Source organism: Oncorhynchus tshawytscha, linkage group LG09 (assembly GCF_018296145.1).
Source record: "Oncorhynchus tshawytscha isolate Ot180627B linkage group LG09, Otsh_v2.0, whole genome shotgun sequence".
NCBI lineage: Eukaryota > Metazoa > Chordata > Actinopteri > Salmoniformes > Salmonidae > Oncorhynchus > Oncorhynchus tshawytscha.
Window position 1 is genome coordinate 2,533,625 of NC_056437.1, and position 18,913 is coordinate 2,552,537.

The following is an 18,913-nucleotide window of genomic DNA, read 5'->3' on the forward strand; positions in this document are numbered from 1 at the left end:
TCCTTAGCCATCTAACCCCACAGTCATCAAAATTACTCAGCCATCTAACCCCTTAGCCATCAAGATTCTCATTAGCCATTTAAACCCTCAGCCATCAATAGTCTAATCAGCCATCTAACCCCTCAGCCTTTAAGAGTCTCATTAGCCTTTTAAACCCTCAGCCATCAATAGTCTAATCAGCCATCAGCCTTTAAGAGTCTCATTAGCCATTTAAACCCTCAGCCATCAATAGTCTAATCAGCCATCAGCCTTTAAGAGTCTCATTAGCCTTTTAAACCCTCAGCCATCAATAGTCTAATCAGCCATCTAACCCCTCAGCCTTTAAGAGTCTCCTTAGCCATCAGGAATCTCCACTGACAACTGGCCCCGATATCACCCATCCCCCTGCACTTCTGTTTCGCTCTTCACATTCACCGAGATACAGACAGCAATACAGTTGTGCAGAGGCTTGTGTGGGCATCCGCGGCCATGGAGGGAGCATCTAACTCCCCGGCTGAACCGGGAAATGTTTGTGACCTCGGACTGTCGGTTGTGCGGGGGCTGGTGTGGGCATCCGCGGCCATGGAGGGAGCATCTAACTCCCCGGCTGAACCGGGAAATGTTTGTGACCTCGGACTGTCGGTTGTGCGGGGGCTGGTGTGGGCATCCGCGGCCATGGAGGGAGCATCTAACTCCCCGGCTGAACCGGGAAATGTTTGTGACCTTGGACTGTCAGCAGCAGTGAAAACTCATTGGAATCTGCTGGGGACTTGCATGCTATTAAGTGTATAATCCGCAACATGTTTGTTGTTGTCACGGGGAAAGGTCTGATGGAAACCTTCCTTCTGGAAAAATGTATCGAACTTGATGCAGCTAAATAAAGCATTATCACTCTTCATGAAGAAATAAAACATTTGACCAAACGCCTTGAACTGAATACGGATTCTATGAGACTATCGGCATCTTTAAATGCTTCCTATCAAAACATCCAAGAGGATCATAATGGTACCTTCCTGGACTATGATCAGTTTCCCACACTGCACCCCTCTACTAGCTAGAACCAGGAAATGTCTGCTCCTTGCTGGACTCCAGGTGAGTGTAAATGTCTGCTCCTTGTTGGACTCCAGGTGAGTGTAAATGTCTGCTCCTTGTTGGACTCCAGGTGAGTGTAAATGTCTGCTCCTTGTTGGACTCCAGGTGAATGTAAATGGCTGCTCCTTGTTGGACTCCAGGTGAGGGTAAATGGCTGCTCCTTGTTGGACTCCAGGTGAGTGTAAATGGCTGCTCCTTGTTGGACTCCAGGTGAGTGTAAATGGCTGGTCCTTGTTGGACTCCAGGTGAGTGTAAATGGCTGCTCCTTGTTGGACTCCAGGTGAGTGTAAATGGCTGCTCCTTGTTGGACTCCAGGTGAGTGTAAATGGCTGGTCCTTGTTGGACTCCAGGTGAGGGTAAATGGCTGCTCCTTGTTGGACTCCAGGTGAGTGTAAATGGCTGCTCCTTGTTGGACTCCAGGTGAGTGTAAATGGCTGCTCCTTGTTGGACTCCAGGTGAGGGTAAATGGCTGCTCCTTGTTGGACTCCAGGTGAGTGTAAATGGCTGCTCCTTGTTGGACTCCAGGTGAGGGTAAATGGCTGCTCCTTGCTGGACTCCAGGTGAGTGTAAATGGCTGGTCCTTGTTGGACTCCAGGTGAGGGTAAATGGCTGCTCCTTGCTGGACTCCAGGTGAGTGTAAATGGCTGGTCCTTGTTGGACTCCAGGTGAGGGTAAATGGCTGCTCCTTGCTGGACTCCAGGTGAGTGTAAATGGCTGCTCCTTGCTGGACTCCAGGTGAGGGTAAATGGCTGCTCCTTGCTGGACTCCAGGTGAGGGTAAATGGCTGGTCCTTGCTGGACTCCAGGTGAGGGTAAATGGATGCTCCTTGCTGGACTCCAGGTGAGTGTAAATGGCTGCTCCTTGCTGGACTCTTGCTGGACTCCAGGTGAGTGTAAATGGATGGCTGGTCCTTGTAAATGGCTGCTCCTTGCTGGACTCCAGGTGAGTGTAAATGGCTAAATGGATGCTCCTTGCTGGACTCCAGGTGAGTGTAAATGGCTGCTCCTTGCTGGACTCCAGGTGAGTGTAAATGGCTGGTCCTTGTTGGACTCCAGGTGAGGTGTAAATGGATGCTCCTTGTTGGACTCCAGGTGAACTCCAGGTGAGGGTAAATGGATGCTCCTTGCTGGACTCCAGGTGAGGGTAAATGGCTGGTCCTTGTTGGACTCCAGGTGAGTGTAAATGGATGCTCCTTGTTGGACTCCAGGTGAGTGTAAATGGCTGCTCCTTGTTGGACTCCAGGTGAGTGTAAATGGCTGGTCCTTGTTGGACTCCAGGTGAGGGTAAATGGATGCTCCTTGTTGGACTCCAGGTGAGGGTAAATGGATGCTCCTTGTTGGACTCCAGGTGAGGGTAAATGGATGCTTGTCAGAACCAGAAAGAAGGAGAAGAAGAATGGTTCTTGGTGCGCCTGCCTTCTTCCCCCGTGTCTGGACTTAAGACTTTCAAATCGCTTTGAGACCCTGTACCAGCTGTCTTCTGCCGGGGGCTTGGGCGTTCCTTCCATGGCTGTGGATTACCCTCCAGCTACCTCTCCATGTCATAGCCAATCAAATACCTGGGCACAGCTTGGACCACCATGGCTCCCCTCCGCTGGGCCGTGCTGTCTGGACCAGAGCTCTGTCCTTTTGTCTGTTGTGTCCTGCACACAGCCTTAACTACCACTCTCTGGATCAGAGCTCTGTCCCTTTGTCTGTTGTGTCCTGCACACAGCCTTAACTACCACTCTCTGGATCAGAGCTCTGTCCCTTTGTCTGTTGTGTCCTGCACACAGCCTGAACCACCACTCTCTGGATCAGAGCTCTGTCCCTCTGGCTGTTGTGTCCTGCACACAGCCTGAACCACCACTATCTGGATCAGAGCTCAGTCCCTTTGGTTGTTGTGTCCTGCACACAGCCGGCGTCTCAGCAGCCCTCTTCTCAGGTGAGTTCTGTGTCTCTGGCCTCACAATCTGCTTCGAGACACGGCAGAGGCAAGCTTCAATGCCATGAAACTCTCCTTCTGTGGCCTCCAATTGCTCTTAAATACAAGTAAAACTAAATGCATGCTATTCAACCGATCGCTGCCTGCACCTGCCCGCCTGTCCAACATCACTACTTTGGACGGCTCTGACTTAGAATACGTGGACAACTACAAATACCTAGGTGTCTGGTTAGACTGTAAATCTCCAATCCAAAGTTAAATCTAGAATTGGATTCCTATTTCGCTACAAAGCATCCTTCACACATGCTGCCAAACATACCCTTGTAAAACTGACCATCCTACCAATCCTCGACTTCGGCGATGTCATTTACAAAATAGCCTCCAATACCCTACTCAACAAATTGGATGCAGTCTATCACAGTGCCATCCGTTTTGTCACCAAAGCCCCATATACTACCCACCATTGCGACCTGTACGCTCTCGTTGGCTGGCCCTCGCTTCATACTCGTCGCCAAACCCACTGGCTCCATGTCATCTACAAGACCCTGCTAGGTAAAGTCCCCCCTTATCTCAGCTCTCTGGTCACCATAGCATCACCCACCTGTAGCACTCGCTCCAGCAGGTATATCTCACTGGTCACCCCCAAAACCAATTCTTTCTTTGGCCGCCTCTCCTTCCAGTTCTCTGCTGCCAATGACTGGAACGAACTACAAAAATCTCTGAAACTGGAAACACTTATCTCCCTCACTAGCTTTAAGCACCAGCTGTCAGAGCAGCACTAAGATTACTACACCTGTACATAGCCCACCTATAAATTAGCCCAAACAACTACCTCTTTCCCTACTGTATTTATGTTATTTATTTATTTATTTTGCTCCTTTGCACCCCATTATTTTTATTTCTACTTTGCACATTTTTCCACTGCAAAATCTACCATTCCAGTGTTTTACTTGCTATATTGTATTTACTTTGCCACCATGGCCTTTTTGCCTTTACCTCCCTTATAATTTTAACTCACCTCATTTGCTCATATCGTATTATATTATATCATATTTGCTTGTTTCTACTGTATTATTGACTGTATGTTTGTTTTACTCCATGTGTAACTCTGGGTCGTTGTATGTGTCGAACTGCTTTGCTTTATCTTGGCCAGGTCGCAATTGTAAATGAGAACTTGTTCTCAACTGGCCTACCTGTTTAAATAAAGCTGAAATAAATAAATAAATAAAGAGGACAGATCATTCCGGGCAAAAGTTCAGGATATCACCGGGTTGCTTCCAGAGGCTGTGAGTCAGTCACCTGGGACTGATACTGTCATGGTTCATGTGGGGTCAAAGTTCAGGATATTACCGGATTGCTTCCCGAGCTTGTGAGTCAGTCACCTGGGACTGATACTGTCATGGTTCATGTGGGGTCAAAGTTCAGGATATCACCGGGTTGCATCCCGAGGCTGTGAGTCAGGCACCGGGGGGCTGATACTGTCATGGTTCATGTGGGGTCAAAGTTCAGGATATCACCAGGTTGCTTCCCGAGGCTGTGAGTCAAGCACCGGGGGGCTGATAATGTCATGCTTAACGTGGAGTAAAATCATATTATGAAGTGCAGCTCAGAACAGCAGAAGATGGATATTAAAGAACCGATTGGGTCTCTACTTGACACCAACAAACACCCCATAATGTCTGTCCCTCTGCCCTCCCTAAATCGTGGCATTGAGCAGTTCAGCAGACTTGTATCCCTTCATAACTGGATACCAGACTATTGCAGCTCTGTGGGTTGAACATTTATTGAAAATTTTGAAACCTTCTGGACTGAAAGCTTGTATTATGAGGATGGGATCCACCTAAATAATTTGGGTTCCTGGATCCTTTCACAGCATTATATGTCTGTGTTGAGAAAATTACTTATTAATGACGGCTCATTTAATCCCTACCTTTGTGTCACTGAGTTGTCATAATGCTTCAGCAAATGTACAGGCGTGGCCAAACGTTTTGAGAATGACACTAATATTAATTTTTACAAAGTATGCTGCCTCAGTTTGTATGATGGCAATTTGCATATACTCCAGAATGTTATAATGAGTGATCAGATGAATTGCAATTAATTGCAAAGGCCCTCTTTGCCATGCAAATGAACTGAATCCCCAAAAACATTTCCAATGCACTTCAGCCCTGACACAAAGTACCAGCTGGCATCATGTCAATGATTCTCTCATTAACACAGGTGTGAGTGTTGATGAGGACAAGGCTGGATATCACTCTGTCATGCTGATTGAGTCCGAATAACAGACTGGAAGCATCAAAAGGAGGGTGATGCTTGGAATCATTGTTCTTCCTCTGTCAACCATGGTTACCTGCAAGGAAACACGGGCCGTCATCATTGCTTTGCACAAAAAGGGCTTCACAGGCAAGGATATTGCTGCCAGTAAGATTGCACCTAAATCAACCATTTATCGGATCATCAAGAATTTCAAGGAGAGCGGTTCAATTGTTTTGAAGAAGGCTTCAGGGCGCCCAAGAAAGTCCAGCAAGCGTCAGGACCGTCTCCTAAAGTTGATTCAGCTGCGGGATCAGGGAACCACCAGTACAGAGCTTGCTCAGGAATGGCAGCAGGCAGGTGTGAGTGCATCTGAACCTACAGTGAGGCGAAGACCTTTGGAGGATGGCCTGGTGTCAAGAAGGGCAGCAAGGAAGCCACTTCTCTCCAGGAAAAACATCAGGGACAGTCTGATATTCTGCAAAAGGTACAGGGATTGGACTGCTGAGGACTGGGGTAAAGTAATTTTCTCTGATGAATCCCCTTTCCGATTGTTTGTGGCATCCGGAAAAAATATTGTCTGGAGAAGGCAAGGTGAGCGCTACCATCAGTCCTGTGTCATGCCAACAGCAAAGCGTCCTGAGACCATTCATGTGTGGGGTTGCTTCCCAGCCAAGGGAGTGGGCTCACTCACAATTTTGCTTAAGAACACAGCCATGAATAAAGAGTGGTACACATCCTATGAGAGCAACTTCTCCTAACCATCCAGGAACAGTTTGGTGATGAACAATGCCTTTTCCCGCATGATGGAGCACCTTGCCATAAGGCAAAAGTGATAACTAAGTGGCTTGGGGAACAAACCATTCATATTTTGGGTCCATGGCCAGGAAACTCCCCAGACCTTAATCCCATTGAGAACTTGTGGTCAATCTTCAAGAGGCGGGTGGACAAACAAAAACACATAAATTCTGACATACTCCAAACATTGATTATGCAAGAATGGGCTGCCATCAGTCAGGATGTGGCCCAGAAGTTAATTGACAGCATGCCAGGGTGGATTGCAGAGGTCTTGAAAAAGCAGGGTCAACACTGCAAATATTGACTCTTTCCATCAACTTCATGTAATTGTCAATAAAAGCATTTGACATTTATGAAATGCTTGCAATTATCCTTCAGTATTCCATAGTAACATCTGACACAAAATATATCAAGACACAGAAGTAGCAAACTTTGTGAAAATGTATATTTGTGTCATTCTTAAAACTTTTGGCCACGACTGTACATTATCCTAGTGGTGTTGGAAGACACAATGTAAGTAACCTAATGTTTGTCCGCCTTACTGCCCTGAATGCCTCTGCTGATCCTACAGCTATTGTAATAACCATGAGCCTATGAACCAGAGTTATACTGTTAGCACTGAGGTGATGTGCCCTTGTAGGAAGTCCATCGTGTGTAGCTCACCCTTCACGAAAATAAATAACTAGACCATGTCTACCTCTGTTAACAACCTCTTACGTCCACCTGAGACGCAGACGTCCCATCTAGGCATCTGGAAATGCAAATGCGCTACGCCAAATGCTAATAGCACTCGTTAAAACTCAAACGTTCATCAAAACACACATGCAGGGCATTGAATTAAAGCTACACTCGTTGTGAATCTAGCCAACAAGTCAGATTATTAAAATGCTTTCGGTGAAAGCATGAGAAGCATGAGAAGCTATTATCTGATAGCATGCAACACCCCGAAATACCTGAAGGCGATGTAAACAAAAGAATTAGCGTAGCCGGCGCTACACAAATAGCAGAAATAAAATATAAAACTTTCATTACCTTGGACGAGCTTCTTTGTTGGCGCTCCTATATGTCCCATAAACATCATTATTGGGTCTTTTTTTCGATCAAATCGGTCCATATATACCCAAAATATCCATCTATGGAAACTGTGATTCAGAAAAAAAGACAGTTTCAAAACGCTACGTCATTTTTTTAAATTAAAAAAGTCGACGATAAACTTTCACAAAACACTTCGAAATACTTTTGTAATCCAACTTTAGGTATTAGTAAACGTTAATAATCTATCAAATTGATCACGAGGCGATGTGTATTCAATAGCTCCACCTCTTCAAATCATCTTCCAAAATCTCTCTTCCATAACGTCCTGTCGGAGACCGGATGGAAAGTGGTCTCTCTAACTCGTTTGACCAAGGAACAACTCCCAGGCAATTGACAAGAGTGGTGACATTGTGTGGAAGCTGTAGGACTTGCAATCTAGGCCCTATTTAATTTCGTGCCCCTTGAAGAATACATGCAAGTGGCGCATGGATATTTTTTTCAGTTTTCAGTGATCAGTTTTTCTTGCGCTTTTCGATGAAACAGACGCTCTGTTATAGTCACAGCGGTGATTTAACCAGTTTTAGTAACGTGAGAGTGTTTTCTATCCACACATACTAATCATATGCATATACTATATTCCTGGCATGAGTAGCAGGACGCTGAAATGTTGCGCGATTTTTAACAGAATGTTCGAAAAAGTAGGGGGTAGGATCAATAGACTAAGCTTCCCCAGCATCAAAGTGTTAAAAATCACCCACGTTAATATATTTAGCCTAAGAAACAAGGTTCATGAAATCAGTAATTTGCTACTAACAGATTACATTTATATTCTGACAATCTCTAAAACTCACTTAGTTAAAACCTTTGATGATACAGTGGTAGCAACATATGGTTATAAGACCTACTGAAAAGACAGAAATGCCAACGGCGGAGGTGTGGCTGTTAATATGCAGAACCACATTCCTGTAAAGCTTAGATAGGATCTCATGTTAAATAATGTTGTAGTAATATGACTACAGGTTCATCTGCCTCACCTAAAACCCATTCTGGTGGGAAGCTGCTATATATCATCAAGAGTCCTATGGAACCCTATTCCCTATATAGTGCACTACTTTAGACCAGAGCCCTATGGAACCTTATTCCCTATGTAATAATGGCTACAGGTTCATCTGCCTCACCTAAAGCACATTCTGGTGGGAAGCTGCTATAGACCACCAAGTGCTAACAGTCAGTATCTGGATAATATGTGTGAAATGCTTGATAATGTATGTGATATCAACAGAGATATACTTTCTGGGTGATTTAAATATTGACTGGCTTTCATCAAGCTGCTCACTCAAGAGAAAGAATCAAAGTGTAACTAATGCCTGCATCCTGGTTCAGGTTATCAGTCAACATACCAGGGTAGTTACAAACAGCACAGGAATTAAATCATCAACATGTATTGATCACATCTTTACTAATGCTGCATGAATCTGTTTGAAAGCAGTATGCAGATCCATCGGTTGTATTGATAATAATATAGGAGCCATATCTAGGAAAAGCACAGTTCCAAAGGCTGGTTCTAATATAGTGTATAAGGCTGGTTCTAATATAGTGTATACGGCTGGTTCTAATATACTGTATACGGCTGGTTCTAATATACTGTATACGGCTGGTTCTAATATAGTGTATAAGGCTGGTTCTAATATACTGTATAAGGCTGGTTCTAATATAGTGTATAAGGCTGGTTCTAATATACTGTATAAGGCTGGTTCTAATATAGTGTATAAGGCTGGTTCTAATATACTGTATAAGGCTGGTTCTAATATAGTGTATAAGGCTGGTTCTAATATAGTGTATAAGAGGTCAGGCTGGTTCTAATATACTGTCTAAGGCTGGTTCTAATATACTGTATAAGGCTGGTTCTAATATACTGTATAAGGCTGGTTCTAATATACTGTATAAGGCTGGTTCTAATATACTGTATAAGGCTGGTTCTAATATACTGTATAAGGCTGGTTCTAATATAGTGTATAAGGCTGGTTCTAATATAGTGTATAAGGCTGGTTCTAATATAGTGTATAAGGCTGGTTCTAATATAGTGTATAAGGCTGGTTCTAATATAGTGTATAAGGCTGGTTCTAATATAGTGTATAAGGCTGGTTCTAATATAGTGTATAAGGCTGGTTCTAATATAGTGTATAAGGCTGGTTCTAATATAGTGTATAAGAGGTCAGGCTGGTTCTAATATAGTGTATAAGAGGTCAGGCTGGTTCTAATATAGTGTATAAGAGGTCAGGCTGGTTCTAATATTGTGTATAAGAGGTCATGGGGCCTAATATAGTGTATCAGAGGTCATGGGGCCTAATATAGTGTATAAGGCTGGTTCTAATATAGTGTATACGGCTGGTTCTAATATACTGTATAAAGCTGGTTCTAATATAGTGTATAAGGCTGGTTCTAATATAGTGTATAAGGCTGGTTCTAATATAGTGTATAAGGCTGGTTCTAATATAGTGTATAAGGCTGGTTCTAATATAGTGTATAAGGCTGGTTCCAATATAGTGTATAAGGCTGGTTCTAATATAGTGTATAAGGCTGGTTCTAATATAGTGTATAAGGCTGGTTCTAATATAGTGTATAAGGCTGGTTCTAATATACTGTATAAGGCTGGTTCTAATATCGTGTATAAGAGGTCAGGCTGGTTCTAATATACCGTATAAGGCTGGTTCTAATATACTGTATAAGGCTGGTTCTAATATACTGTATAAGGCTGGTTCTAATATACTGTATAAGGCTGGTTCTAATATAGTGTATAAGGCTGGTTCTAATATAGTGTATAAGGCTGGTTCTAATATAGTGTATAAGGCTGGTTCCAATATAGTGTATAATGCTGGTTCTAATATACTGTATAAGGCTGGTTCTAATATAGTGTATAAGGCTGGTTCTAATATACTGTATAAGGCTGGTTCTAATATAGTGTATAAGGCTGGTTCTAATATTGTGTTTAAGAGGTCAGGCTGGTTCTAATATAGTGTATAAGAGGTCAGTCTGGTTCTAATATAGTGTATAAGAGGTCAGGCTGGTTCTAATATTGTGTATAAGAGGTCATGGGGCCTAATATAGTGTATCAGAGGTCATGGGGCCTAATATAGTGTATAAGGCTGGTTCTAATATAGTGTATCATAGGTCATACAACACGTTTTGTAGTGATTCCTATGTTGTTGATGTAAAGAATATTTGTTGGTCCGTGGTGTGTAATGAGGAGCAACCAGACGCTGTTGGTCCGTGGTGTGTAATGAGGAGGAACCAGACGCTGCTGGTCTGTGGTGTGTAATGAGGAGCAACCAGACGCTGCTGGTCTGTGGTGTGTATTGAGGAGCAACCAGACGCTGCTGGTCTGTGGTGTGTAATGAGGAGCAACCAGGCGCTGCTGGTCTGTGGTGTGTAATGAGGAGCAACCAGACGCTGCTGGTCTGTGGTGTGTAATGAGGAGGAACCAGACGCTGCTGGTCTGTGGTGTGTAATGAGGAGCAACCAGACGCTGCTGGTCTGTGGTGTGTATTGAGGAGCAACCAGACGCTGTTGGTCCGTGGTGTGTAATGAGGAGCAATTAGATGCTGTACTTGACGCGTTTATGAAATTGCTTATCCCAGGCACTAATACGCACCCATTAAGAAAATGCTGGTCTGTGGTGTGTAATGAGGAGCAACCAGACGCTGCTGGTCTGTGGTGTGTAATGAGGAGCAACCAGACGCTGCTGGTCTGTGGTGTGTAATGAGGAGCAACCAGACGCTGCTGGTCTATGGTGTGTAATGAGGAGCAAAGACGCTGCTGGTCTGTGGTGTGTAATGAGGAGCAACCAGACGCTGCTGGTCTGTGGTGTGTAATGAGGAGCAACCAGACGCTGCTGGTCTGTGGTGTGTAATGAGGAGCAACCAGACGCTGCTGGTCTGTGGTGTGTATTGAGGAGCAACCAGACGCTGCTGGTCTTCACTTTGATGTGAAGGCCTCGTTGCGAGGAGTGCAGGGGGAAGCTCAGTTCTTTCTAACTCTGCCAACCATGGTGAATGTCCTATTCAGGGGCTGCTGGCTGAGTTCAATCACATTTTATCATTGTGTGTGTTTTTTTTAAATCTTTTTTTTTTTATTAAATATTAAACCTTTATTTAACCAGGCAAGTCAGTTAAGAACAAATTCTTATTCACAATGACGACCTACCCCGGCCAAACCCGGACGATACTGGGCCAATTGTGCGCCGCCCTATGGGACTCCCGATCACAGCCAGATGTGATGCAGCCTGGATTTGAACCAGGTACTGCAGTAACAGCTCTTGCACTGAGATGCAGTGTCTTTGTGGTTTTTGTGGTGTGTAAATTATTTTATAACTGCCCGGTCAAAAATGACCCTAAAAGAATCGTTGTACCCTGTACAGCTTTCATTCAAATATTAACAAAGGTGATATTTAACTTTTTCTGATGTCGGGGTCGCTCTAGGAAACGTCATACAATTTCAAGGTGAAAAATATAATTTAGGGGGTTTTCTCTGCTGTTAAACATAGTGGTGGATAATTTTTGAACCTTAAATCTAACTGCAAGCTCCAATTTACAGTAGCTGTTACAGTGAAAGAATACCATGCTATTGTTTGAGGAGAGTGCACAGTTTTGAACAAAGGAAGTTATTAATAAACAAATTAGGCACATTTAGGCAGTCTTGATACATCATTTTGAACAGAAATGCAATGGTTCATTGGATCAGTCTGAGACTTTGCATATACACTGCTGTCATCAAGTGGCCAAAATCTAAATTGCACCTGGGCCGGAATAATACATTTTGGTACAAAAAAAATACAAAAAAAGTTTTTTTTTCTTTGCATTATCTTTTACCAGATCATTGTGTTATATTCTCCCACATTCCTTTCACATTTCCACAAACGTCAAAGTGTTTCCTTTCTAATGGTATCAAGAATATGCATATCCTTGCTTCTGGTCCTGAGCAACAGGCAGTTCGATTTGGGTGTGTCATTTTAGGCTTAATTTTTTTTTTAAAGAGGCCGATCCTTATAAACAGCACTAACAAACATGCAGGTCCTACAAGCCCTAGTTTTGTCGCACCTGGACTACTGTTCAGTCGTGTGGTCAGGTGTAACAGGGCAGGACAGCTGGCCTTTGTATGTACACAGAGAGCTAACATTAATGATATGAACATCAATGTCTCCTGGCTCAAAGTGGAGCAGAGATTGACTTCATCACCACTGTTATTTCTGAGAGGTATTGACTGCACCGAGCTGTCTGTTTGAGGTACTGTCACACAGCTTGGAAACGCACCCATGCATACCCCACAAGACATGTGGTCTCTTCACAGTCCCTAAGTCCAGAACACACTATGGGAGGTGCACAGTACTACATAGAGACATGACTACATGGAGCTCTATTCCACAGTACTACATAGAGCCATGACTACATGGAACTCTATTCCACAGTACTACATAGAGCCATGACTACATGGAGCTCTATTCCACAGTACTACATTGAGACATGACTACATGGAGCTCTATTCCACAGTACTACATAGAGACATGACTACATGGAGCTCTATTCCACAGTACTACATAGAGCCATGACTACATGGAGCTCTATTCCACAGTACTACATAGAGCCATGACTACATGGAACTCTATTCCACAGTACTACATAGAGCCATGACTACATGGAACTCTATTCCACAGTACTACATAGAGCCATGACTACATTTAGCTCTATTCCACAGTACTACATAGAGACATGACTACATGGAACTCTATTCCACAGTACTACATAGAGCCATGACTACATGGAACTCTATTCCACAGTACTACATAGAGACATGACTACATGGATCTATTCCACATCAAGTCTCTATTCCACATCAAGTAACTGATGCCAGCAGTAACATTTGATTCATCATGGCAGCATCTCGCCTTCAGCTTATAAAGATATATCCCCCATACTGGGTTGAACAGCTTTACACTGTACATCATATGCACAGTTTATATTCATCATGGCAGTATCCCTTCCTCAGCTTATATCCCCCACACAGCTTTACACTGTACAGTCTGGAGTCTCCTCAGAAGAGGAAGGGGAGGGCCATCCTCCTCTGTGAATATCATACAAATAAAAATACTGAAGCATTAAAAAAGTTATCATTTTTAGATAAAACTAAATATAATCACATGTCACCAAATAATTGATTAAAACCCACTGTTTTGTAATGAAGGTCTACAGTAGCATCAACAGGGTAGCACCATGGTGTAGCCGGAGGACAGATAGCTTCCGTCCTCCTCTGTGTACATGACTTCAATACAAAACCTAGGAGGCTCATGGTTCTCACCCTCTTCCATAGACAGTAATTTTGACAACTTCCGGAGGACATCCTCCAGCCTATCAGAGCACTTGCAGCATGTTGTCCACCCAATCAAAGGATCAGAGAATGAATCTAGTACTTAAAGCATACGTAACAGCCAGTTAGCACTGCGGTGCATAAAAAGTGGTGAGTAGTTGACTCAAAGAGAGAGAAAGAGCAACAACAGTATAGTTTTATTCACTATGACCGACAAAGACTTCTGGACATCAGATTTTACTTTACTCAATACAAATTTGACTTTGTCTGGACGACCCGGCTCAGTTCCATTCATCACGAGAGCCCTTTTTCCAAAAAGACGCCACCTGTAGGAGGTGGAGCGAGCTGGAGTTCCCTTTTCAATTAAGGAAAAGGGCAAACCACCCTCCACTTCCTAGTATATGACTTGCTAATATACTACTAATAATAATAAACTACATCAGATCTCCTACCAGAGAGATACGAGAGACACCTCAATGTACATCATGATATCTCACTAATCAAATGCCGACCCCGTTATCTCCCGAGAGAATTCACAGCTGTTTGTTTCATGGCTGTGTACATCCTCCCACAAGCCAACACCACAATGGCACTCAAGGAATTACACTGGACGTTGAACAAATTGGAACAGCCTATCCTGAGGCCGCAGTCATTGTAGCCACGGACTTTAATTCTTTGGGATAGGGGGGCGGAATTTTGACGTCCGGATGAAAAGCATTCCCAATGTTAACTGCCTGCTACTCAGGCCCAGAAGCTGGGAAATACATATAATTGGTAGATCTGGATAGAAAACACTCTAAAGTTTCTAAAACTGTTACAATAATGTCTGTGAGTATAACAGAATTGAACTGGCCGGCAAAACCCCGAGGGCAAACCATCCCCCCCAAAAAGGTTTCATCCTATCACATTCATCCTATCATTTCAATGGCTGGCACTTTTATAATAGGGCGAAATCGTGCCCGATTGCAGTTCCTAGGGCTTCCACTAGATGTCAACAGTCTTTAGAAAGAGTTCCAGCCTTATTTTTCTTCGGTAAAGACAATAATGATTCTCTGTCCTTATTTTTATTGTTTATTTGCGTATTAGGGTACCTATTGTTTGATTATAAACGTTCCGGGACGCATATAAGGCCCTCCCCCGCCCTCCTTTCGGAAAAGCTGACCACGACTCCATTTTGTTGCTACCAGCCTACAGACAGAGACTAAAACAAGAAGCTCCCGTGCTCAGGTCTGTTCAACGCTGGTCCGACCAATCTGATTCCACGCTACAAGACTGCTTCGATCACGTTGATTGGGATATGTTCCGCATTGCGTCGAACAACAACATTGACGAATACGCTGACAAAGTAGAGTCGCAATTCAACGGCTCAGATACAAGAGGTATGTGGCAGCGTCTACAGTCAATCACGGATTACAAAAAGAAAACCAGCCACGTCACGGACCAGGATGTCTTGCTCCCAGACAGACTAAATACCTTTTTTGCCCGCTTTGAGGACAATACAGTGCCACTGACACGGCCCGCAACCAAAACATGCGGACTTTCCTTCATTGCAGCCTACGTGAGTAAAACATTTAAACATGTTAACCCTCGCAAGGCTGCAGGCCCAGACGGCATCCCCAGCCGCGTTCTCAGAGCATGCGCAGCATGCGCAGACCAGCTGGCTGGTGTGTTTACGGACATATTCAATCAATCCTTATCCCAGGCTGCTGTTCCCACATGCTTCAAGTGGCACTCACTTCCGTCATCATGAAGTGCTTTGAGAGACTAGTCAAGGACCATATCACCTCCACCCTACCTGACACCCTAGACCCACTTCAATTTGCTTACCGCCCCAATAGGTCCACAGACGACGCAATCGCAACCACACTGCACACTGCCCTAACCCATCTGGACAAAAGGAATACCTATGTGAGAATGCTGTTCATCGACTACAGCTCAGCATTTAACACCATAGTACCCTCCAAACTCGTCATCTAGCTCATCTAGCTCGAGACCCTGGGTCTCGACCCTGCCCTGTTTAACTTCTTGGATATAGGGGGCGCTATTTTAATTTTTGAATGAAAAACGTTCCCGTTTTAAACAAGATATTTTGACTATGCTCGACTATGCATATAATTGACAGCTTTGGAAAGAAAACACTCTGATGTTTCCAAAACTGCAAAGATATTGTCTGTGAGTGCCACAGAACTGATGTTACAGGCGAAACCCAGATAAAAATCCAATCAGGAAGTGCCACATTTTTTGAAACCGCCTCATGCCAATGACTCCTTATATGGCTGTGAATGGGCCACAAATGAGCTTAGGCTTTCTGTCGCTTCCCCAAGGTGTCAACAGCATTGTGATGTATTTGTAGGCATATCATTGGAAGATTGACCATAAGAGACTACATCTACCAGGCGGTCGCTTGGTGTCCTCCGTTGCAATTATTGTGTATTCTCCAGCTGCAGTATTTTTCCGTTTGCTTCTGATGAGAAACCAACTGTCACGACTGATATATTATCGAATAGATATGTGAAAAACACCTTGAGGATTGATTCTAAACAACGTTTGCCATGTTTCTGTCGATATTATGGAGCTAATTTGGAAAAAAGTTTGGCGTTGTAGTGACTGAATTTTCCGGTCTTTTTCTTAGCCAAACGTGATGAACAAAACGGAGCTATTTCGCCAGCACAAATAATCTTGTTGGAAAAAATGAACATTTGCTATCTAACTGAGAGTCTCGTCATTGAAATCATCCGAAGTTCTTCAAAGGTAAATGATTTTATTTGAATGCTTTTCTTGTTTTTGTGAAAATGTTGCCAGCTGAATGCTAGGCTTAATGCTATGCTAGGCTATCAATACTCTTACACAAATGCTTGTGTGGCTTTGGTTGAAAAGCATATTTTGAAAATCTGAGATGACAGTGTTGTTAACAAAAGGCTAAGCTTGTGTTTCAATATATTTATTTCATTTCATTTGCGATTTTCATGAAGAGGAAACGTTGCGTTATGGTAATGAGCTTGAGGCTATGATTTACACTCCCGGATACGGATTTGCTCGTCGCTAGAGGTTAACTGGGTACGGGACTTCCTGACGGGCCGCCCCCAGGTGGTGAGGGTAGGTAACAACATCTCCACCCCGCTGATCCTCAACATTGGGGCCCCACAAGGGTGCATTCTGAGCCCTCTCCTGTACTCCCTGTTCACCCACGACTGCGTGGCCACGCACGCCTCCAACTCAATCATCAAGTTTGCGGACGACACTACAGTGGTAGGCTTGATTACCAACAACGACGAGACGGCCTACAGGGAGGAGGTGAGGGCCCTCGGAGTGTGGTGTCAGGAAAATAACCTTACACTCAACGTCAACAAAACAAAGGAGATGATTGTGGACTTCAGGAAACAGCAGAGGGAGCACCCCCCTATCCCCCCTATCCACATCGACGGGACAGTAGTGGAGAGGGTAGTACGTTTTAAATTCCTCGACATACACATCACAGACAAACTGAATTTTTCCACCCACACAAACAGCGTTGTGAAGAAGGTGCAGCAGCGCCTCTTCAACCTCAGGAGGCTGAAGAAATTTGGCTTGTCACCAAAAGCACTCACAAACTTCTACAGATGCACGACGAGAGCATCCTGTCGGGCTGTTTAACCGCCTGGTATGGCAACTGCTCCACCCACAACCGTAAGGCTCTCCAGAGGGTAGTGGCGCATAACGCATCACCAGGGGCAAACTACCCTGCCCTACCTGCCCTCCAGGACACCTACACCACCCAATGTTACAGGAAGGCCATAAAGATCATCAAGGACATCAACCACCCGAGCCACTGCCTGTTCACCCCGCTATCATCCAGAAGGCGAGGTCAGTACATGTGCATCAAAGCAGGGACCAAGAGACTGAAAAACAGCTTCTATCTCAAGGCCACCAGACTGTTAAACAGCCACCACTAACATTGAGTGGCTGCTGCCAACATACTGACTCAACTCCAGCCACTTTAATAATGGAAATTGATGGGAATGTATCACCTGTTAAGGCTATGCACAATACTGCCACCTTTGGAGGAATTGCGTGCCCATAGTAAACAGAAAAAAAATCTGTCCAAAATTGCTAATATATGCATATAATAATTATTATTGAATAGAAAACACTCTAAAGCTTCTAAAACCGTTCAAATTATGTCTGTATGTAAAGCAGAACTCATAGGGCAGCTATTCTCCAAAACTCTCTCTCCCATCAGGAAAGTTGGGCCAACTTTGACGTCATCGCCCCCACCCTTCCCAACCAGCTACGGATCTGGGAACAATTTCTATGTCTTCGGCGAGATGTCTTCTTTCAATAGGGCATTTCATTGTGAAAATCGCGCGGTCTTTGACCCGTTGGCGGGCAAAAACCTAGGTGTCACGTGAAAACACATGCACTTTCATGCGCGTGTTGCGCCTGGAGTGGCCTTTGTTCCAGGAATCACTACACGATGCCGGTTTGTCTGTTCGAGTTGAGAATTGTTTTGCACGTTTAGAACATCCTAAAGCTTGATTCTGCACTTAGTTTGACCAGTTTAGTCGACATATAATGTCATTTTGAAGTTTTGATGTGCAACCCCTTGAATTTTGAAACGTGGTAGCGTGAACACGTTTTAAACAATGCCCATTAATATAATGTTTACATACCCTACATTACATCTCATATGTGTATGTATATACTGAACTCTATATCATCTACTGCATCTTGCCATCTTTATGTAATACATGCATCACTAGCCACTTTAAACTATGCCACTATGTTTATATACCCTACATTACTCATCTGATATGTATATACTGTACTCTATACCATCTACTGTATCTTGCCTATGCTGCTCTGTACCATCACTCATTCATATATCTTTATGTACATATTCTTTATCCCCTTACACTGTGTATAAGACAGTCGTTTTTTTTTTGGAATTGTTAGTTAGATTACTTGCTGGTTATTACTGCATTGTCGGAACTAGAAGCACAAGCATTTCGCTACACTTGCAGTAACATCTGCTAACCATGTGTATGTGACAAATAAAATTTGATTTGATTTGATTTAACCATGTGTATGTGACAAATACAATTTGATTTGATTGACTTGTTAGGATAAGTTTATTGGTAACGTTTGGGATTCATTTTGTATGCATTTTGAATGAGGTAAATGAGTGGATTATTGACCGATACTCGCCAGTTAAATTGAGTTTTTATGGATATAAAAAATGACTTTATTGAACAAAAGGACCATTTGTAATGTAGCTGGGACCTTTTGGAGTGCCAACAGAAGAAGATCTTCAAAGGTAAGGCATATATTATATCGCTATTTCTGACTTGTGTGGCAACCGTACCGCCCTCAACCTCATGACTCTCAGCTCAACGCATCACCGGGGGTATCCTGGCTGCCCTCCAGGACATCTACTGCACTCGATGTCAAAGGAAGGCCAAGAAGATCATAAAGGACCACAGTCAACCGAGCCACA

The 18,913-nt window shown here is 43.7% G+C and overlaps 1 protein-coding gene across 1 annotated transcript in view; it reads left to right on the top strand.

The window, feature by feature from the left end:
• Window positions 1-468: 468 nt before the first annotated feature.
• Window positions 469-18,913, top strand: part of LOC121847333 (extensin-2-like) — a 61,956-nt gene continuing 43,511 nt past the window's right edge. The window contains exons 1-2 of the mRNA XM_042327942.1: window positions 469-710; window positions 2,907-2,994. Of these exons, the coding sequence (XP_042183876.1) occupies window positions 469-710; window positions 2,907-2,994 (330 nt within the window). The remainder of the gene's footprint in view (window positions 711-2,906; window positions 2,995-18,913) is intronic.